This window comes from Dermacentor andersoni, chromosome 4, assembly GCF_023375885.2.
Source record: "Dermacentor andersoni chromosome 4, qqDerAnde1_hic_scaffold, whole genome shotgun sequence".
Classification (NCBI taxonomy): Eukaryota; Metazoa; Arthropoda; class Arachnida; order Ixodida; family Ixodidae; genus Dermacentor; species Dermacentor andersoni.
In genome coordinates, this window is record NC_092817.1 from 138,418,816 (window position 1) to 138,443,090 (window position 24,275).

Sequence of the window (24,275 nt, forward strand, 5' to 3'; positions counted from 1 at the left end):
TCAAAATTTTGAGATTTTGACTACGCTTCACACTCCGAGCCCTTCTCGATATCAGAAGAGGACACGGCTAAAATATCCTTCGTTTCTGAGCCTGGGCAGGTGTCTGTTACAATGAGATGGCAAGGTTTAGTGGTCAAGTTTATGAAGCGTCAGAGGAAAGTGCCGCACCCAATACGCTTCGTTTGTTGCGACGAAATCCGCAGCAACAACTCTTCACATCTAGGCGCACAATTCTAGGAGCGGAGCTGCGAAATCTTCACAGTCGGCCAATAACATTGGGTAAATGACTGGTTTCTAAAATAAATATTTTATAAGGTAGCGCAAAGTTTTGTCTAATAAATTGGTCCACTTGTGTTTTATTCTGTAAATGTAAATATTCTGTAAATCTTTGACAAAGCATTAGTCTGTCTCTGAGCCACAATGCGGTCTAGTCTAGCTAGTTAGGTATACTTGTTTATTTAGACGATGCCTGGTCCCATGAAAAACTACCCTTCTTAACGAATATATTGTCTTTCTAAGAGAACGAGAATAGAGAATGCCCACCTCAAAGACGTCCATAAATTGAGCCACACTACTACAATCGCAAGAACGCAAGAGCTGCCCGTATTCCCTTATTTACGGGAATATTCAGAGCATTTGTCCAATTGGCAGACTATAAATTGTATTGAATTTAATTATGAGACCAGGTACTAATCTTTTAGGCGCCAAATATGGATATTCATACGTAGTTTCTCATGTACTCCGAGTGTCAGAAAATTCCTAACCTCAGACCATTCATGGATTCTTTTATATCAGTACTCAGTAATATTTCGCACGGTCCTCGTGCATCAATATGGCGCTGAACTGGCGGTATATTGAACTCGTGTATCTTTCTTTTTTTTCAGCGTTCAGACGAGTCTTCTTACATGGTGGAAATTCCTGGTTATAAAGCAACAAAGAATATTAATTATGGACAAACGATTGAAAAATTCAAAACCTACGTTGCACAGCAAAGTTATTTTCAGAGATCTGACATTATATTTCTGCTTACAGGGTATGTATCACATGACTACATACTACGTATATTCTATTCGGAGAGTTCTCAATGGCGTTTTAAATCCTCTTTTTTACTCTAACCAAGCAGTATTCGTGCTCAAAAGACAAGGCTGACAAAATATACGTACCTGAAGCACACGTTCACGCCTGCATTCATGTTCCACTTGAGCAACTATAATGCAATATCGGTAGACATTTTATAGCGAAACGTCTGCGCACTGCGCACCAAAAGTGGCCACAGAGCCGCCGCCATTGAAGAGCTTGGTTAATCGAGATCAAACAGGCAATAAACACCTTCTGCGACTTGATTAATATTCCACAGAGAAGCTGAAAATGACTTAGCACTATATAATTTTGAAAAAGCACAGGAAAGACTTGCTATGTCTTAAAAAAAAAAACTACTGCGACAGCGCCTTCAGTGTGTATGCGGAGGCTGTGTGCCAGCTTCGTCAAATGAGTTGTGAAAGAAGTTCGAGTGTTTATAATCGCTCATCATGAAGACCTTTTCGCACATGGAGCACAACAATTTCAACCGGTAGTGCTGCATAGTTAATTGCCTGTAGTGACTGCCAGAGTTACAGTAATAGCACTGCGTTACCGCCATCGCTTGCAGAAATACGACATTTTGAACTTCGATAAGCACGCAAGTCAGCCTTATGTCATCCCAACGCGAACGTGAGAGACAGATTCGAACAACTTTGTTTTGTATAGCAGTGAAATGAAAAGTCAAACAATCGGCGGGGACCGCGAGTTTTGACGCAATAGCATTAAGGAGCCCGTGTTGCGGAAAATTTGGCGTTGGCGTCCGGAGTTGGACGTCGCTCCGGCACAAAGATTTTCGAACCACCCATAACCAATTCCTTCAAGTGACGCAAGAAATTTACTAAACCAATTGAATTTCTCAAGCTAAAATACGTGGAAAAATTGTAGACTGTGACTTACACGCAACCGAAAGACATCATAGGTCTCGGCTTGTAATTTTAATAAACGAGAAAACGTCATTCTCTTACGCGAAAACTCAAAGAAACCCCCTTTTCCAATGCTTCTACCATTCGCAGACCAGCCGCGGCGTACGCCATTTGCGTGCGCCTGCGCGCGGGTGTCTTGGGGGCCACGGAGTGGTGCGCCCGGTTCCTTGCAATACCTCAAGCTGGCGTTCGCCTGCGTCGCATCGCGGCCCACGAAGACCACAAAGCCCGCCTTCGTGCATAGTGTGCGCGTTTACCAGCGTTTCGCGTTAAACATTACGGTTACATATGCTCCAGTTGCCGGGAAGCGTGAGAAGCAGTCAGGGATCTTAGAATGCAATCGAGTTCCACTCTTAGAGGTGAAGATTAAGCGTCCGGCAAAGTTTCCTTTTTGCACTGTCAATCAAAGTGCAGGCAAGTGGCAGCTCAGTCAGGTGGAAGTTTTTGTTCACGCGCATGGAAACATATTTTAATTTGAAGCTGTAAGTAATCGCCAAACTATTCCCGAAGTGGTAATATTTGGTGGCGTGAAGAACAGCGTGCTAGGCGTCAATCAGTGGGCTCGGAGTATGGTAGCAAACAAGAATATTTCACGCGAGCATACACGCCTTTTTACAATCGAAGTTGTTGTAAATGCGGTTAATGAGGAGAAGAAGTAAGCTGCCGTAACAGCCCTACGAATATACCGTTTTAATGAATAGGATATATAAAGGGTAAAGGAAAACGTGAGGTTGCTACATTCATCGCCTTTAGCCGGTAGGACTGCCCACCTATAGAGAGGAAGCTTGGAATATGAACCTGGCAACGTTTAACGCTAGAACGTTATCTAGTGAGGCGAGTCTAGGAGTGCTATTGGAGGAATTAGAGGGCAGTAGGTGGGATATAATAGGGCTCAGTGAAGTTAGGAGGCCAAAAGAAGCATACACAGTGCTAAAAAGCGGTCACGTCTTGTGCTACCTAGGCTTAGCGGAGAGACGAGAGCTAGGAGTCGGATTCCTGATTAATAAGAATATAGCTGCTAACATACAGGAATTCTATAGCATTAACGAGAGGGTGGCAGGTCTTGTTGTGAAACTTAATAAGAGGTACAAAATGAAGGTTGTACAGGTCTACGCCCCTACATCCAGTCATGATGACCAGGAAGTCGAAAGCTTACATCAAGACGTGGAATCAGGGATGGGTAGAGTGAAACCAAAATACACTATACTGATGGGAGACTTCAATGCCAAGGTAGGCAAGGAGCAGGCTGGAGACAAGGCAGTGGGGCAATATGGCATAGCCACTAGGAATAGCAGGGGAGAGTTATTAGTAGAGCTTGCGGAACAGAATAATATGCGGATAATGAATACCTCCTTCCGCAAGCGGGAGAGACGAAAGTGGACGTGGAGGAGCCCGAACGGTGAGACTAGAAATGAAATAGACTTCATACTCTGCGCTAACCCTGGCATCATACAAGATGTGGACGTGCTGAGCAATGTGCGCTGCAGTCACCATAGGATGGTAAGAACTCGAATCAGCCTAGACCTGAGGTGGGAATGGAAGAAACTGGTACATAAGAAGCCGATCAATGAGTTAGCGGTAAGAGGGAAACATAGTGGAATTCCAGATCACGCTACAGAACAGGTATTCGGCTTTAACTCAGGAAGAGTACCTTAGTGTTGAAGCAATGAACGACAATCTTGTCGGCATCATTAAGGAGTGTACAGTAGAAGTCGGTGGTAACTCCGTTAGACAGGATACCAGCAAGCTATCGCAGAAGACGAAAGATCTCATCAAGAGACGCCAATGTATGAAAGCCTCTATCCCTACAGCTAGAAAAGAACTGGCAGAACTTTCGAAGTAAATCATCAAGCGTAAGACAGCTGACATAAGGAAGTGTAATATGGATAGAATTGAACATGCTCTCAGGAACGGAGGAAGCGTAAAAGCAGTGAAGAAGAAACTAGGAATTGGCAAGAATCAGTTGTATGCCTTAAGAGACAAAGCCGGCAATTTCATTACTAATATGGATGAGATAGTTCAAGTGGCTGAGGAGTTCTATAGAGATTTAAACAGTACCAGTGGCACCCACGACGATCATGGAAGAGAGAATAGTCTAGAGGAATTCGAAATCTCACAGGTAACGCAGGAAGAAGCAAAGAAAGCCTTGGGAGCTGTGCAAAGGGGGAAGGCAGCTGGGGAGGATCAGGTAACAGCAGATTTGTTGAAGGATGGTGGGCAGATTGTTCTAGAGAAACTGGCCACCCTGTATACGCAATGCCTCATGACCTCGAGCGTACCGGAATCTTGGAAGAACGCTAACATAATCCTAATCCATAAGAAAGGGGACGCCAAAGACTTGAAAAATTATAGACCGATCAGCTTACTGTCAGTTGCCTACAAATTATTTACTAAGGTAATCCAAATAAAATTAGGAACACCTTAGACTTCTGTCAAGCAAAGGACCAGGCAGGATTCCCTAAAGGCTACTCAACAATAGACCATATTCACACTATCAATCAGGTGATAGAGAAATGTGCGGGATATAACCAACCCTTATATATAGCTTTCATTGATTACGAGAAAGCATTTGATTCTGTCGAAACATCAGCAGTCATGGAGGCATTACGGAATCACGGTGTAGACGAGCCGTATGTAAAAATATTGAAATATATCTATAGCGGCTCCACAGTCACCGTAGTCCTCCATAGAGACAGCAACAAAATCCCTATAAAGAAAGGCGTCAGGCAGGGAGATACGATCTCCCCAATGCTATTCACAGCGTGTTTACAGGAGGTATTCAGAGACCTGGATTGGGAAGAATTGGGGATAAAATTTAATGGAGAATACCTTAGTAACCTGCGATTCGCTGATGAGCAGCTCAGGTGTTCCTATCTAAATACATGTGAAAGGAGAAATCGTTTTTCTCGGAAGCCGCTGCACCACATATTGCGAGGTTTGTTGAATAAAAAAAAAAAAAAAAAACTTAGAATCTAGTGACTGCTGGTTTCAAATTGATTATTTGTGTCACCAATTTTTTATCAAAATTTTTAATCACAACTTTCCAGAAAACGCAACTGTCATGTTTAAAACTCGGTAACTCGGCAACGAAAAATGATGCCACAATTCTGTGAATTGTATCTAATAGTACATCTGAAGCGGACAAAATAGATAAGTTACACATGAATCTCAAAATATTGGATAATGTGGAAACATTGCTTTTGCAGAATGCTTGTAAACAACGTAATGATTTCACGAAGATATAAAAGGACAAATCGAATTTGTACGCTGTCAATGATCTAGTGTGTGCCGCCTACAGAACAACGATATCTGTTTGTGATGCAAAGCTATTAATTTGTAAACTCCGTGCTTCTATTTTGCTCAAACTGCCGAATTCTTGAATATCTCTTTCAGAAAATTCAGGCCCTAAATTGAAATTCCGCTTCCTACAGTAAATAGACCTTAACTTTTTCTTTCAAATACAACAAATTTCATTATTATTGGTCCAGGGGTTATCTCAGAAAAATGATTTTGCGTGTTACATGTATTTGAATAGGCTACGTCTGAGTGGGACCCGAGCTAAAGCTACCTCTTAAGAGGAAGCTACTGCGGCTACATTACACTAGCACATCTTCCGCGTGTTGTACCTGAAACGCCTCCCATTCAGCATTTTCCGTGTGCTCGTGTGCACTGATAGGCTGTCACTAGATGACTTCTGCGAACTCCTTCATGAAAGCTGCCATGGTTCGCCTTCTAAACACATTCCCGCTGCAAAAATGGCTGCTGATCGTTACGCTAGCAGTCTATATGAGTATGTGTGGGTTATCGCAATAGCTCATTTGAGCTGGTGATACCAAGCGCACTACACAGCCGCATGTTGCGTGCTTCTACATACGAGTACCTTATAAGAGGTTAGCGTAAACTAAGTAATGGTCATTGTGAGCCCTAATTCATTATCCCCTAGCTAATGAATAAAACTACTTTTATGGCTTCTGGCGAGTTCTCATTACGTCATTATTTCACCTGTTATGTTTCAGAATGAACATGTCCTACTGGGAAAAAAATACGTTGAAGCACAGTATTGGAGGCAAGTTGTTGCATTTTCATCAAACAATATTTGTTGTAGTTATTTTTCCCAGCGAAACAGAGTCTTCGCTCCTATTTTTTATTAGCCAAAATAAGGCACCTACAGGTAATTACATATATACCTACTTTTCTACCTACTTTACATTATTTTCCATATAGTCCCCACAACGGTTAAGAGATTCGTCCCATTGGACCACTAAATTTGATATGCCTCTGTGCCATGTTGTCGTCAGTGAGCGACGCACATGGCATCCCCAAGCGTTCATTGTCATGCAAATATTCACGGCCTTTTGAGAATTCACAACACTCACACCTCACACTTCGCAGAGCGAGACACCTTTTCCCATACGAGGGCTACATTTCCTCGAGAATTTTGATCGGCATTCGACCCGTACTTCATAGAAAACGAATCACACTTGGTTACTCGTACGCCGTAGACGTGTGAAGCACAACCGTCATCTTCAACAACTGACCGCAGCGCCGTGCCGCCTAGCTACTGGCAGATAAGGCTGAGCCAGTCCAAGAAAAGTCCAAAGTTTGGCTGAAAACAAACGAAGGAAAGACGTTCTGATTCACCCGACATAACTCTTACCATGGAGAGAGGCTCTTAAAAACGAGTGTAACGTTTTTGAAACGCAAAAAGTAAGGCGAAAGCCTTAATTGACTCATGCGTCGAGTAGTACGTTGTTCGGTGTTATGAAAAAATTGACTGTCTGGTGTTAGGGCGTCAAAATTCATCGGGCCACCAACGGCCATTGGTGGAGTCTAACCTACGATGTTTGGTCGATGAGCAAAACGTGAACAAGGTGAATGCAGGAGCCAACGTTTCGACAAGTGGACTTGTCTTCTTCAAGACGACGTACGCTTTCCTCTCCACAGTGTTTGGTGTTAGTTAAGGCGAAGTTAATTCAGGCACACTTAAGTAAGATAATTTAAGTCACTCGAACCAACCACCTTTGGCGGGAGAAAACAACTAATAGAAAGTAACAACGCAGTTCAACGAGAATGTCAAGTAATTTAATGAATGTCGCGTGAGCACGCGTGCTTTAGCATTCATCCTCTTTAGCATATGCGACAGTGATGGTCAGCATTTTAATTACTGGCATTATGCATCCTATGGGTCTAGGGCCAAGAAATAATGAACGTATCTTTTCCGATATGCGTCCGGCATGCCAAACTAGTAAGAGCTTGATATACATGTATTACAGCAAACATGTCAGTAATATCAGGACAGTTATATATATATATATATATATATATATATATAGTGAAGCGGTCCGCGCTGTGCGCATGAAAGAAGGCGAAGAAATGGGCTAGGGGAGAAGTGAGGAGGCAGAAGTTGGAATAAAATGGCGGACTACACCCGTCTCACTTAGATTATGTAATTTCTGCTGCCGTTATATATATATATATATATATATATATGCATGTTTGTGTGTGTGTGTCTTCGCTAAATTATTGGGTAAAAGGAGGCCGAGAGACGTTGTAGCATAAAAGAGTCATTTTACTAAGATGATTTATCGCCTTTTTTTCTTAGGAGCATGTGGGGTTTCCGTGTCATTCTGGGCATACTCCTAAACTTTCACAGCCCTCCTGCACTGTAAACAGGTTTGACCCTTTTAGGGAGTTTTGGCCTCGTTGCATAACTCAAGCCCTTAAGGGAGGACAATATCCTCCATTCGAACGGAGTTTTTTTTCACACCCTTGTGTTTGGTGGTTTTATGGGGAATTATGGGAGTTTTTTAATTCTCCTTTGAACACCAACCCCTGAGCGGTTGCAGGGGTCTTTATGGGGAACGTTGGGAGTTTTTTATTCCTCTTTTGAACACCAACACTATGGAAGTTTTTATGAGGAGCTTTGGGAGTTTTTACAAGTTGACATGGGTATTTTAATTTGCTGCTTATGGGAATTTATAGGAGAAGCGATGGGAGTTCTTAGGTACATTTTCGGAAAAGTTTGGCTTCTTAAGGGAGTGTTGAAGGAGACCTTTGGGAAATTATTTTGCCTCCTTATAGGAGTGCTTAGGTGTAAACATGGGAGCAACTGTTCCCATATTTTGGGAGCTTTGCGTAAGGGAGCAATTATGGTTAATTTTGAGAGTTGAATTTTTGCTTTTTATGGGAATGTATAAGAGAATGTTTGGGAGTTAATTTTTACAGCTTTAGGGAGGCGTTTTATTAAGGGAGTTTTAAACAGATGTTTTGGGAGTGCATTTTAGCTCTTTATTGGAGCTTTTACAGGTAGGTCTGGGAGTTTATTATGCGCCTTTTGGGAATTTTACGAGGTTGAAGGGAGTTTTTTTTGTGTGTGTGTTTAGTAGATTGTGTCTAACGAGGTGCAAAAATTATGACAAAGCAATAAAATGTCTGAAAATTTATTGCAGTTCCAGAATCAAAAGTGCCAGCATGACAGTACAATCAATGACTATTAGCATAATGAAGGTGGAATAATTCAAGTTGGATAGAAACAAGCAAACCAGTTTGACAGGAAATTCAAGCATTTTGCAAGCTTCAGTACAGTTGAAAATCCACAAGTGCAGCCAAGACTGAAATTGAGTGGCTCAAAACATCATGAGCTATTGGGCAGTCCTTGCATGCATTAGAACAGGCCACATTTCTTTTAGCACGTAAACGAGCATGCTACAAGGAATGATGCAAGGCCGGACAGCACCAATAACCTAGAACATTATAAAAGTACCTTTGAATACCTATGCTATTTCTAATCGGCATCTACGTACAACTTATTTTCTCATGCAACATGCAGCTACAAAGAAAAAGCCGGGTAGTACCACCCACTCTGAATCAATTTCCTTAGCACTGTGCAGTACCTGAAATTCAAGCTTGCCAGCTAGGGAACATGACAAGTTCACAGCAAAATGGGCATAATGTGATAACAGTAGTCAAACAGGTGATATCTCAGGCTGAAGTAAATTCAACAAGGGGACTTGTCGTCATCAGGGAAAGAAAATCCAAGCAGACAATTTCAGCTCACACTTACATGCATACACAGATGTCACTACGTAGGTTCTTGTTGTGATGCCCCATGACTTAAGTCAGCATCGAAGAGGTTCATTAAAGAGTGGCACATATGCAGTGGAACACACCCAGTGTACATACACAAGTTTGTGTCAAAAAAGTTCATTGAAGAGCTGCATCTACCCAGTGTCCCCAAGTGCTTATAACCAATGGCCACAGTGACACATAACTATGGTAGCCCCAGGGGCACGTACTGAATTTCCACAACTATAAGGAGTTTTTTAAAAATTTCTGGCCTCAGAAGACGCCTCGCATTATATAAGCGACATAGACACAAAAAACAAGATCACTAATAGAAATCGGTGTCAGCAACCTGCCAAACTCCCCTACTTCTACACACCTTGCTATCCCAACTAAATCCCCATGTTGAGCATTTAAACTTGCCTAACCCTCCCTATGCACTCAGTCATTTTGCTGGATATCCATGAAGTGGAGAAAAGTGAACTATATAAATACTGCCAAGAAAACAGTTGTTACCCTAACGAAGAAATCCCCTTCTCAAAAAAATTTCTCCACCTGATATAATACTTGTTCGACCTCTGCTGATTACCTTCAGCTGAATATTGCATATCACACAAAGTAGCAATTCAACTATAATTTTTAGTTTTATAATGAAACAAAAATTTCTAATACAGGAATCCTTAACAGGAACCTGTAAGTAATAACAATAATACAGGAACCCTTAACAGCATCCATAAGTGTGAAATTTTACACAGGCAAAGAGGCCAACATTTAGCCACCAGGGCACACACAAGGCATTATTACAAACATTTTCTCTGCAAAAAGCCCTAACACCTCGACGGCAGGTGGTTTTTTGCGTGGAGCTATGCACGCATTTCAAAAAATAGGCATTTTGTATTTTCTTCCGCAAGATCAAGGCAGGCAGGCTGTGATGCTGTGCAAGCAGTGGTGGCCTTCAAACGGGAAGGAATCCACACAAAAAGCCATGGTACTGTTGAGATGGCAGTGCATGATAGGGAGCATCCTGAAAAACCAAACGTAAATAGATTATGTACTATTGTATTGCAAACTGACACCACATGAATATTTAAACATAGCATCACAAATTATTCAATAGTGCTGGGCCATTCAATGCTACCATGCCAAGTGTATCTTGGCCACCTCAGATTTCAGGAAAAATTACAACCCGTTGTACATTATAACGACAGAAAGCTGAGCTAGTTGCTAAGGATTCATTATGCAAAAAAGGTGAAGCGTGCAGACAGGACACAAGAGTAGAGAAGTGGACAACACGAATGCACTGTACAGTTGCAGACTGGATGAAGTCGAGAGTATGGCAAAAGCCCATCTGGTCGGGATGATGCATACTAAAAGGAAGAGGCCCAGACACTGACCAAAATGGCCTAAAATAGTTATTTACGTTTTGGCTCCCCCACGGGAGCCTTGTGAACAAGACTGCCAGGGGGAGCCAAAATGCAAATAACTATTTTAAACCATTTTGGCCAGTGTTTGCACCTCTTCCTTTTAAGTTGCAGAACGCACACACAGAATACTTCGTTAAAATTTCACATCATGTGAGCATCGTTATCTTGTAGGCTAAGGCTGAAACATCACGGCACTGACAAAGCTACAAACAAGTGTTTCTATGAATGACCACAAGGCTTTCCAGAATGTTTTATTAATTAAAATGGACCATTAATGTTTTGTATCCGCAAAGAGTATCTTCTTATTCTGACTTGATTAAATATAATAGACCTTCGAGCAATTTCTGAAAAGTACTTTCATCCAGCTAGGGTGGTTTATAGGTATGAATAACCAATTTAGGAAGCCCTATTTTGTGTTGAAGAAAGAACCTATCATTAAAAGAACCTATAGCTGCATGATTAAAAGTTTCTGAAATTTTGAATCAACTCTATATCTGCAGAAGCTCTTTAATTAAGTATTAGGATGCCTAGCAGCACTGACAATGAGAGGAAATCATGACAACACATTACAAAAACTAATAGAATGAATGTGTTCTTGATAATATAATCCATTGTTTTATTATATACAGATTATAAAAAACACCAGCAGTAATGCGCATATCTTCAGAGTGCACACACAGTTCACCAATGTAATAATAAATACAGGTCAACATCATAAAGCAACACAGGCACTGGGGTTTTTCTTTCACATTGGCCTAAAAAACCAATCACATAAGTATTCAGCCATCTTATAAACAGCACATGCTTGCATGAATTCAAGGAACTTTCAGATGTGCAAAATTGTTTAGGAGCTTTTAAGCAATGGGCATGACACTACTATTATGGTTAATTTGTAATAATAATAATAATAATATATGGGGTTTTACGTGCCAAAACCACTTTCTGATTATGAGGCACGCCGTAGTGGGGGACTCCGGAAATTTTGACCACCTGGGGTTCTTTAACGTGCACCTAAATCTAAGTACACGGGTGTTTTCGCATTTCGCCCCCATCGAAATGCGGCCGCCGTGGTGGTTAATTTGTTGCCTGTAAAAGGGGTAAATCAGGTGAACTGCTAGTTGTCCTTCTGGTGAAGGATATTGCAGAAAATGTGAGGACAAAAACATTACAGGAGCAATTTGGAACCTATGAATGTTAAGAAAGAAGAAAATATGCAATGTTACCATGCTGACAGTCAGATAAAAGATACAAAGAAAAAGTTATATTTAGATTACACAGATGCAAGCATTCTGCTTCTTTATTGCTGCAAAACTCTGCAGTTACAGAAGTGCTTCATCCCCTGAAAAATATTTTTAGCAATACGTTCACTATGGAGTTCTATTGAGGATGCATCAGATTTGCATGCTTCAAGTGGTTTGGGGTGCTCAGAGACAGACATCTGGCTTGTAAACGCAAGAGCATGACGAAATACTGCAAGTGCTCGAGAAAAATGCTTACATGGTAAGGGAAATGACAAAAACAGGAATGTGGATGAAAAACCTAACTGCTCCAAAGTCTAATTTTAGCAATGTAAGGTGTTATGAAACATAATTACAGTTCTAAGACAAAACAAAATACCAACATGATATGCAGAGAATGGGTGCTGGAAATGAAATGACCTCACTAAACAATGACTACATATATAAAAATGACACATTCGCAGGAAATTTCACAATACACGACATATAAACTATGTGATTCATGATGCACCCATGTCATACATCATATTGTTCAAGTAACAAACTTCTTTATTCAAGACCGCTGTAGAAGGTTTGTTAATGCAGTTATTGGTTTCTTGGATGGAAAAGGCCTAGTAAGCAAATCTGCACTTCCCTGCCTTATATTTGCAAAGTGCATGTGTACAGTCAAATTTTGGCATAGGTTGGCATCTTTTACAATGTTTTGTGAGATATCCAGATGCTGTTACCACCTACATCTGTGCACGATGCTCCTGCAGCCTGCCATTACCACAAATCCTGGTCTATCCTACGTAACACTTGCTGCTTAAGGCATTAAAGGCACTCAAAGGTGCCTAAAAGACAGGCTGAGCATTCTGCGCAGGTTAGCGTGTTAGCAAGGCCTGAAAAACTTGCAAGACATTGTAAAAGATGTCAATACATGGCAAAATAAAACAGCACAAAATACTCAGAAAATGTAAAGCTAAAAGTGCACACTAATATATAAGGACCTTCCCAGACAAACCGATAAATGCAATAGCACACCTTCTATAGAAATCTCGAATAGAAAAATTGGTTACTTGAAAAAGATGTATGGTACACTCAAAATAGAATGAGTGATGTATCTTATACGTCACGTATAGTCAAATTTTGCTGCAAATGTGAGCCTTTCATGCATGCATATAATCGCACTCATGTGCTAAAACAAGTTCATGTGCAGTGCTCATCCTGTGCATTTCATGTGTTTCATCTTATAGTGTAGTAACTGTTTCCTAATGCCAGTAACCAACTCTCCCAGCTTTCAGCAATAGTATGCAAGATTATTTATTCTTAGAAGTATGATAGCATGAAAAAACAAGGATAAAGACCTATCAACAGGACTAGCATCAACTACAAGCTGATTTTGCTCCTCGATGGAAACTAGTATTAGTAATTGTAATCATTATCAATGTTTCAATGAGGGAGTGAGTGAACCCAGAACTTGCATGAAGAATAACTACAGTAGCCATCTGGCTGCACATATGAGCCATGGGTGTTTCCCTATCTTTCAGCACGAGGTTAGTTGCAAAGAGCCCTGACAGAGCTGAGAAGGACGTGATTGAGGTTTTCCACATTAGCAGACAAAGATCGACATGTGTCAAAAAATAATCACCATCTCTCGTCAAAAATGTAATTTTTATAGAGCATTTATTCTCGATTCATTACACACACATTGCGTTAGGTGACTACCATATTTCCTCAAATTGAGGCCGACCCCAATTCTAGCCGACCCCCTAAAGTCTGAAGCCAACAAAAAAAAGATATATTACGTCGAATGTAGGCCGAACAAAAAAAGCGAGGACAGCATTCACAAAACGCAAACAGAATTTATTGAATCTGAACGTGCAGAGCTCATTCAATGTCGTCGTCACTGCTAGACTCATTGCTGTGTTCCTTGTCCCTGTCACCTTCAAACAGTGCACTATCTTCAGTACCGTCAAGCGCATTAGATATGCTGCACTTTTTAAAGGCGTGCACGATCAATGTACCTGGGATGTCGTCCCAGGCTGAGCTACCCAGCCCGCCAGCTGCGATAGCGATGCACGTTTGATGCGGCCGTTGCCATTAGCATGTGGTCTTTGTCAGTCAACCAGTCCGCGTAATATTTCCGCAGACCATCCTTGAAAGGTTTGTTGATGCAGACATCAAGTGGCTGCAACTAGCCCGTCATGCCGCCCAGTATGACAGCGATGTCCGTGTTCGCTTGTGCGAGTGCAGCCTTCACGTTGTCGGTCAAGTGCCCACGGTAAGAGTCGACAAGGAGCGAGTTCTTTGTCAAAAGGGCTCCTGGACACCATCGCCACACAATCTTAACCCACTCTTCCACAATCGCACCCATCATCCATCCGTTCTCATTTACCTGCACAATGACATTTCTTGGGAAAGTTTCTCGAGCAGGCACGGTCTTCCTTTTAAATATCATATAAGGAGGGAGTATATGTCCATCAGCTGTGCAGCACAGCATCACAGTTGCGCATTGCTTGTTGTAGCCCGCAGAGTGCACCTTCACCTCATTGGCAACCTTTTCATTCATGGTGTACGCCACTGGCATATCAAAATACACAGCCGTCTGTTCAACGTTGCCGATTTACCCAAGGTTGTAGCCTGCCGCTACTCTCTTTCGCAGCACATAGTGCTGAAAATCAGCTTTTCTTCGAAATCGCTTGGCAGCTTCTGGGTGATTGAAGTGCGACGTCGGAGGCTGAAGCCAAAGTGCTTCATGAATTTCTGAAGCCAGTTCCAGCTGGCTTTGAAATCCTTTGGCATTAGGCCTCACTCCCTCGAAAGCTCCCTAGCTTTCGCATGGAGCACTTCTGTTGTCCCTGGAAGGGCAGCTGCTCTCTGTGTCCCAACAAAGTTGGCCAAAACTGTCTCCATTTCATGGTAATGGCCTTTCTTTGGTCCACTAAATGCCATCCTCGTTGCGGCGCACACAAAGAGCTGCTGTCGTTGTCCCCTCCAACGACGGACGTTTTACTCGTCGACGCCGAAGTCCCACCTGGCTTGAAGGTTCGACGATGCCTCTGCGGCTATCACAACTTCTCGCTTGAAAGCAGCACTGTAGTGCCATAGCAATAACACCACGCCACACACCGAATACGGCCAACACAACACAGGTCAAAATGGCGACCTCGCTTGTGTACGGTTGGCTACTGGCATGGCAAGTAGCGGCTACGATACTGACTTTTCTAGATGGCGCTAGCTATGTACCATTTTAGCAGTTTCAATGAAAAACTGGCGCGTTTGTTTTTTTACATCTTCGAATCTAAGCCGACCCTAGAGTTAGGAATATGATTATTTGAAAAAAAAAAAAAAGATATCAGCCTAGATTCGAATAAATACGGTAATTTGTTTCGCTACTTTTCTTAGTGCCCCATACAAGATTAACCTTTTCCATGCCAATTTTATTTTCAGAAAACCACCGAAATTTCCAAACAATATTTATGAGCTATTCTTTGTGAAGAGTTTTCATTACTGCAATATCCGCAGTTCGTTTACTACTTTCTGCTGTCTTTTACTAGCTGATTTTCATGTTTTTAGGTTGCAAACAGACAAGGACGCAGAAACAGTCTACATGAAGTTGTTTTTTCATCCACTTTCATTTCCATTAATTTATCCTTTCCTTGTTTCCTTTATTAAGCTCAATTTCTCCTGTGTTGTCCTTGGTGTCAGTGTTTGTTGGCTTCTTATGATATGACTAATAAAAATTGGGCCCCTCGGTTAACCCTCTTTCTTCTAATTTATTACATAATGAGGGTCTCAAATCCAGCAACATTGATGCCATCAGGTAGCATGTGTGGGTTTCTTGACCGGCTGCCTTCACCCAAGAAAGATCATGTTCTCGTGACGCCTGCGGCTGAAAGGCTGTTTCACGTCCGCCGCCAAGGTCTGTGAGTGGTGGCGCTGGATAACACTCCCAGGGTTCTACAAGGAAACATAACTACCCAAAGAAAGTGGACGGGAAACGGCGCCGCAGTAGCTATATTGGTAGAGAATCGCATGCGAAATGCGAAGGTTGTTGGATCGTTCCCCACCTGCAGCAAGTTGGTTTTTCATCCACTTTCATTTCCATTAATTTATCGTTTTGTTATTTCATTTAACCTGAAGTAAGTTCCCCTATGTTGTTCTTGGTGCAAGTGTTCGTTGGCTTCTTATATGTTATTGCAGGTGCAGCACGATAAGTAAACTGCAGAGTAGTAAGCAAAAAAAGTGTTTTTTTCTAAACAGGTCGCCAGGGGTCCAAATATTCCTCTTAATCATTAGTATTAAGTTGAAGCTCCAAACATGAGTTGTTAGCTTTCCAGCTTCAATTCTTTACTTCAGATGAACAAATACATGACATATTTTGATATGATATGGGATTCTTGCACTGGACAGGCAACCTTTGTCACTGCAGCCACCTCACTTCGCATGGTCATTTTTAAAACCCAGGGAAACTAACTTCTGCACAATTTCTGCTCACTGCACCCTCAGATATCATTTTGCTCAGAAACTGACATCACTCACACCAAACTGATGAAAACATTGCCGCTTGTATATGGCACTGAGTAGGTAAAGTGAAATCACTGGACCAGTCAGGCTCATCACTATCCCAAAAAGAGTGAATGTGGTTATAATTGCACTCCCTCCAAGAATAAAATCGGGTGGTACTTGGTGCGAGCACTTTCAATGTGTTTCTTTGTGCCCACTTCTTCGTGCTATATGTTTACTAGTATGTCTGACTTAATAGCTGGCAAGTGGAGAACTGGCAAGTGACCAGCCATAACATACCCGCTGTGGGGACATAGTGGCTATGGTGCGGCGCTACTAAGCCCAAGGGCTTGAATCCCAGCCACAGCCGCCACATTTTAATGGGGGTGAAATGCAAAAATACCTGTGTACTGTGCATTGGGTACATGTTAAGGAACCCCAGATGGTCAAAATTAATCTGAAGTCCCTCACTACAGCATGTCTTAAGATCAAATTGTAGTTATGGCATACAAAACCCTTGAATTTAATTTTTATTTCTAAGCCATGACGTGAGTAGCTAGAGATTTGCATTCTTTGTTTTGTGAGGTTGACTCCGGGAGTTCTCAATCAGAGCTTCTACAAGATGATGACATTGTTTTGAAAAGTTGGCTGCCAGTACAGAAACATACTGCCCTGTGGTATCATCTATCATGCATTAAAAAGAAGTGTGTAGTGGAGCCAAACCTATGGACAGCGAAGCAGAACTTTGTGGTTTTACTTCTGATGGACCCAGTGCAGCCTCAGTTGTACAGGCACAAATTTCTGTGACAAGCCTTGCTCATCCTCAGTAGGGAAATGGTTAAGTGCATTTCGCTTCCTAGTTTCAAGTTCTGCAACTACAATGTACAATTATGTTCACTTTCCTTTTTTGGGGCGGGGGCAAAAACTGAGCACAATTAACTAATCACTTACTATCATGCAAGTGATGTTTGCCTTTCTCAGTAGTCAATCTAAAGACAGAAAACTAGGCTCAGGTGTTTTTATCTCTAAAAGAAAGGACAAGCTTTTATATGGCAACCTATCAACTTGAAGCCCACAGTAGTAGTTCAGCTTCTATGCCATCTAGCTGTTGAGCACGAGTCAAATAAAAATTAATGCAAAAGTATTAGTGTTCCATGCTTTTAATGCACGGTAAAGGGACACTAAAGGAAAATAATGAGTTAAGTTAGATTGAAGGTTAGCCTTTCGTAATAACAAATTCATCATTTGTAGCAAGAACAGAGCTTTTCTAAGCAAGAAAATTAGAGAACTGGAAAATCAAAGAGCACCAACTAAGAAATTGAACCAAATTCTGTAGTTTTATGTGCCGAAACCACAACATGATTATGAGGCATGAAGTACGAGGGAATCTGGATTAATTTTGACCCCCTTGGTTACTCTACTGTGCATACAATGCACAGCACACATGCATTTTTGCATTTAACACCTATCAAAATGCAGCTGCCACACCTACAATTTGATCATCCACCTTTGGACTTGGCAGCGCAACATCAAACAGCCCAACTCAGAGCCCATGCTTGTCAGCAACCTTCTGCAGTGAGTGCGTCACTTGGTGCTCATGAGGCAGTACTTCCAGCTGCTTCAGCTGCTTGTAAGTGTGTGCACTGCTGCCTTTTGCTGTCTTACAGCCCTTAAAGCCCAACTACAACAAAAGTTAGGGCTGCGTAAAAAAATGATTCAAACAGCGTAAATACAGAACAGCCTTCTAGCATTCTTGATACCGAAACTGAAATGAATGCCACAATTACCAGTAACTGGCAGTGAGGCATGACTCAGATTGCAGGCCTCCTTAGTGTGGCCTACGAGATAAGGGACCACCTGCAGCTGCCTGCAGTGTGATAAAAAACCTGGAGATGTGGACTCTCGTCATAGCCACTAACCACCAGGTTCATGTGTCATCTGCTAATACACTATTAAAAGAATACCAAAAAGAAAATTAGACAGTTACCAGCCCCGCAGCTTTGCCAAGATCACTACAGTAGTATTTACTACTCATTTATTACCAATTTAGCAAAAGTGAAATTTCATTGCATTTGGCATTTAAGCTTTTGCAGTAGGGGTATTGAGATGTGATAATCACAATGCTCCTGTGCTTTGTGACATTACATCACTACATATTTGCAAAGCCGTGGTTCTAAGTGTATTTAGATACATCGATATCTTAATTCTTTTACAACCCAACTCTAATATGACACATGAGAATACAGTAGATTACATTTGAAATCTTTTTAACGGGCATGAAAAAGGACTAACCTTTACGCATGAGACACGCATGGCGAAAGCATTGTTAGCAAGGCTCCCACGTGTTTTTAAATAATTTTTCACCTTGGTCAGTGTCAGTTCTGTTTTTTCCCTTGACTCTTCCTAACAAGACAAGACTTCATCAGACTCAACTTCATTAACCCATTGACAATGCGCTGCATATCTTAGGTAAACATTTGATGGTCACTCTAAAGCATGTTTCCCGAAGTTACCAACCAAGAGCAAAGAATGGTTAGCTACTGTATGAACCAGCCTACACCCATGTTAAACCCGCTATTGCCCCAATGTGCCTTGAATAGGCTCTAAAAATGTGTATTCACGCAATGCACAATAGCTTTTGTGCTCAGGTTGGCAGGTTCATAGCAGCTGGCCTCCCTCACTCTCATCATCGGAATCTCAGAATCCCTACTCCAAAAACTTCAGGAGCTGAAAGCAGCAAGTTAAAAGCGTGCAGTTTGAAGCAGCCAGAGGCACTGCCTCATGAGCACAGCAGCTGCACTCACTGAAGAAGTTTGATGACAAATATGGGGCCCCATTTGTGCCGCTGGTTCTGAAGAAGCCATCTAAGCTTTGTTCCCATGCTTGAGTGTAAAAATACAGCTGCTTTTAACAAAAGGCATGCAACACCGTTCGTGAATTGTGCCATTGGAATGGTTTACCAAATAACCTGTTACTTGTGTTAAGCTCTACACAAGCCAAATTGGACGCTGTACTGATAAAAGGGGAAGAGAACATTTGCAGAATATAAAAACAAAGGAAGACCAATGTAGGTGAGCATTGTAACACATGCACTTGTCATCCCTAACTTGAAATATATTCTTGGGAGGAGTAGAAACACGAATGCACAACTGATATCATAAGCTTTTTTAATATCAGAGTGGTAGTGACTGTGTAATTATTCATTTTCTTATTTTTTTTTCTATTTCTCACAAGTATGTGTATGAATGTTTTTTGCTTTCGGTTTACACAGGTTGCTACACCTCAATTTGTTTGACCCTGTTCCCTTCTTTGCAATCCTTCATCCCTCCCCCTTTTTTATGAACTTCCAGAGAGATTATATGAGTAAATAGGTCCTGCTTTCTTAGGAAACATGGCACACTGGATTGGCAGTGCCTACCACTGCATGTAAATTATTTTGTTTCTGGTTTTTATCTCAACTCCTGAAAGAACCCAACATGAGTAGCCCCTTTCCTCTCACCTTCTACCACAACTCAAAACCTCGCTTTGTCAATCCCTTCCATTTACAGTCTGTCTTTTTTTTTCCTTATTTGACATCTACTACTCTACACAACAAACTGGCTTATACGGATTTTTGCTCATTTTATGTCGTATCGATTTTTAGAAAAAAAAATTTCTGCTCATATGTATTGCAGGATGAGGTGGCACAAGCATGTCCAGAAATTTTGGACATTGCACCTTCCGCTATTTGTCTATCTTCACTGCTATGTGTCGTGATCAAGTGACGAGCATACAACACTTTTTTAACTGACAACTGTATAATAGGTTACATATGCGACAAATGCAAGGCTACATGCCAGCTTTGCTCACATGGTCTGGGCTGCTCTCCCAGAGGCATCGTTCCACATCTCACATGATGGTGTACGTAGCGCCATCTCGTTGCAGTGGCGCACACACCTCCCTTTCTTTAAAGTGGTCCCAGTCATAAGTTGAGCCGACTTGGAGCTCTTACTTCTCACGTCCTCTTCGAACTCTTACGTCCACTTCTTGTGAATGCTCCAGATTGCAACAGCTGTAAATGCTTACTTGTGCATCGAGTGAGACCACTAGCTGTGCTCACCACATATGAACGTTAAGTGTGAGCTGGCCCAACTACTGTCCCTGTTGCAGCACTGGACAGGATACGAACGGCAGTCTGTGATTGAATAGGGTCTTTTTCCAAAGTCCTGTGTTGCCAGTCATATTACTTGCGCTGCTTGACCGTATATGCTTCATTTCTTTTCTTGAATGTCCCGGTGTTCCCCAGTGGCTTCAGCATTCTTGGTGCCACCGTCACATCGGCTCTGAGGCATCTTCCTATGAGTTCAGCAAGTGTGAGCCCTTCTTTGCCTGGAGGTCATGATGAGCAAGCAGAGCCTTGTGAATGTTGGATGACTTCTTGAGCAACTGCTTAGCCATCTGTACAGTTTTCTTCAGCGCCGTTGCTCTGGTGTAAGTAGGTGCTACTGGTTACATCACGATTCCCATTGCTTGACAAACATGGTGAATTGTGCCAAAGCGAACTGAGGACCGTTGTCCTGTCATATAATAGCTGGTGTCTCAAAGTGAGCGAAGATCTGGCTCAGTGCTTGAGTTATGTTCTTTGTGGTAGTACGCCTCGACTTCATGTGTTCAAAGAAGCTTGAGTAATAGTCCACCACTATGAGGTAATTCTCTCCATTCTCACAGAAGAGATCAATTCCAATCACTTCCCATGGGTGTTCTGAAAGTGGGGTGTGTACCACGGGCTGTGTCTGGTTTACAGTGCTATTGACAGACAGGACATTTTGACACATAACTCTGGATGTGTTGGTTAATATCTGGCCACCAGACTGACTGAGTGGCTGAAGCCTTACATCTTCCAACACCCTGATGACCAGTATGCAAGCGCTCAAGCACATCACTTTGCATATTCAGTGGGATGATAACGTTACTGCCTTTGAGCAAAATGCCCTCCACCAGTGTCAGTTCGTGGGCAAATTCTGCATACCTCTGCACTTCTGGGGGAAGCAACTTGTTTGGGCCACGATGTACAGTAGTCCCTGACCCTTGCTAAAACGGGATCATTCATTTGTGCAGCCTTTATCCTCTCTAGCAAGTCTTGGGAGGCAGGCGGCAGTTCCATCGTAAGAATTTCGTGTTCTATGATGGCCTTGCTGAGGGTCCCTGGGCTGCTATTGTCTGTTTCTTTCTGCAGTTTCCTTGAGAGCACATCAGCGGGGCATATTTCCTTGCCAAAGATGTGGGAAATGGGGTAATCAAACTCCAGCAGTCTCATACGGACCCGTTGCAGATGTGGACTCAGTTCACCCAGGCAGTTTGATGACAGCAGCAGCACTAGCGGCTTATGATCTCTTTCTACATGAAAGTGCAGACCTACCAAGTAGCAGCGGAAATGCTTGCAGGCCCATGTAGCTGCCAGTGCTTCTTTCTCTATGCAAGCATATTATGTCTCTATGTCAGAGAGGGACCTTGAGGCACAGTCAACTACAAGCCTACGACCTTCTGTCTTTTGTAGGACTGCCCCAAGATTGTAGGATGATGCATATGCAGACACAGTGAGAAGAGTGACAGTTGTACTGGGTGAGCACCGGTATCGTCGTCAATGGTTTTTTGATGGATTCAGCATCACTGTGAAGCAGATCATGTAATGGTTTTGTGAGCTGCGAGAGCCTTGGAAAAAATAGACCGGGTGGCAGGCCATCCCAAGAGGGACCTCACTTCTACATCCTTCGTCTGTTGGCTCTGCTACCTGACACAGCACATTGACCTTTTCAGGGTCAGCATGATACCGTTTGCCAATACAATGTGTCCAAGGAATTCCACCGACTGCTGGTGAATGAGAAGGGGGTTAACCAAGGGGCCCGATTTTTAGTAATCATAAGAAGCCAACGAAGACACCAAGAACAACACAGGGATAATCACTTATACTTACTAAATGAAATAAATTATAAATTAATGGAACTGAAAGTGGATGAAAAAACAGCTTGCCGCAGGTGGGGAACAATCTCGTGTCTATGCATTACGCATGCGATGCTCTACCAATTGAGCTACAGCAGCGCCGTCTTCTCATCCACTTTCTGGGGTATTTGTGTTACTACTACAACTAACCCTAGGAGTGTTAGCCAGCACCACTACTCACAAACCTTGGCGATGGATGTGGAACATCCTTTCTGCTGCAGGCGTCACAAGTACGTGATCTTTTTGGGTGAAGGCAACTGGTCAGTAAAGCCCCACATGCCAACTGAAGGTATCAATGTTGCCAGATTCAAGACCCTTGTTATGTAATGAACGAGAGGAAAGCAAGTTAACCGAGGGGCCCGATTTTTATTAATCATATCATAAGACGCCAACAAACAAGGACACCAAGGACAACAGAGGGGAAATTACTTGTATTTACTAATTGAAATACAGAAATTATAACAACTTCCCGCAGTTCGGGAACGATTCCACATCTTCATATTACGCGTGTGATGCTCTACCGATTGAGCTACCATGGCACCGTCTTCCCATCAATTTTCTCGGGTATTTATGTTACTACTAGAACTAACCCTGGAATTGTTAACCAGTGCCACCACTCACAAACCTTGGTGGGGGATGTAGAGCATCCTTTCTGCCGCAGGCATCACGAGTGTGTGATCTTTTTGGGTGAAGTCAACTGGTCAATAAACCCACACATGCTACCTGAAGGCACCAATGTTGCCAGATTCGAGACCCTCATTATGTAATGAACAAGGGGGTTAACGAAGGGGCCCGATTTTTTTACTGCTGGTGTAGTACACACTCTCCTGCGTTTAGGGTGATGCCAGCTTCTTGCAGGTGCTTAAGTACTTTGTGCAGTCATGCATCATGTTCTGCCTTCGTGCGGTCAAACACTATTATGTAGTCTTGCAGACATGCTTGGCCGTCCAGGCCTTTTAGCGGTCGTAGCATTTCCCTGTGGAAAAATTCAGTTGCTGTGGAAATTCCAAAGGGCAATCAGAGGAACTTAAATGGCCAATTGGTGTCAGGGAAGTGTACCTCTAGGACACAGGTAACCAGTAACCAATAACCGGCCCTTGCATCAAGTTTGCTAAATCAGGCATCTCCGGTGAGTTTGGCCAGGCAATCATCGACGGTGGACTTGTTCTCACAGAATGTTCTATTTCAACCTTCCAAAGTCACTGCAGATTTGAAGCTCGCCTCCTTTATTTTTCGCAACTACCATAGGTGCACGCCCCTCTGTGGTCTCTTCGACCTTTGTAATGACACCCAGGCTCTCCATTCTCTCCAACTCACATTGGACACTCGGCAACATGGGCAGAGGTACTCGCCTCGAGTGCATAATAGCACACTGCTTGGCATCAAGGAGTAGCGAAATTTTGTAATCGGTCTTGAGAAAGCCCAGGTCTGTAGCCAGGATGAGGTAGCGGCATAAAATGTTGGCTGGGTCACTGACCTTGCCTGCTGACTCTGCTACTTCTAGGAGACTTGGAGGACATTGAAGGATTTGATTGCGGGACGTCAAAAAGTGCGTCATGCAGCTAGTCTATAACATAAATTTCTTCTTGACACAACCAGCCATTTCAGCACAGGGTCGCAGTGAAGAGTCTAACCGTTGCTATTTTCGTCCTGCCGGGTCCGAGCAACTGTTCATTTGCTTGCTTCAGGTTGTCCATGACTTGTTCGTCGTAGAGGCTTGTTGCGTGGCAGTTACATTTGCACCAGTGTCTACCTTGAACTTCATTGACAAGCCATTGACCATCACATTGATTTTCCATGGCCCTACAGCTTCAAGTTACTGTAGCTGTGGCCGTAGGTCCTTTTGCTGCTGTTTGATTGTCACCATGTTGTGAGCAGCGTTGACAGCGGCTTCCAGAGTAAGCTCGGCGTTAAGTTGCAGCTTCTCACTTACCTGCGTGTCCGTGGGACCGACCACGAGGCTATCACAGATCAGTTCCTCTTTCAGGGCACTGTACTCAGAGGCTTCAGCTAGTCTGAAGAGTTCAGTGATGAACATATCGGCTGTCTCGTGTGCGTCTTGCTTCCGGCTGTTGAACTTT

General features: G+C 42.6%; 1 protein-coding gene across 1 annotated transcript in view; it reads left to right on the forward strand.

The window, feature by feature from the left end:
• Positions 1-24,275, forward strand: part of LOC126537834 (venom metalloproteinase BumaMPs1-like) — a 114,495-nt gene that overhangs the window by 45,695 nt on the left and 44,525 nt on the right. Inside the window, exons 8-9 of the mRNA XM_055074471.1 lie at positions 885-1,033; positions 6,020-6,069. Coding sequence (XP_054930446.1) covers positions 885-1,033; positions 6,020-6,069 — 199 coding nt within the window. The remainder of the gene's footprint in view (positions 1-884; positions 1,034-6,019; positions 6,070-24,275) is intronic.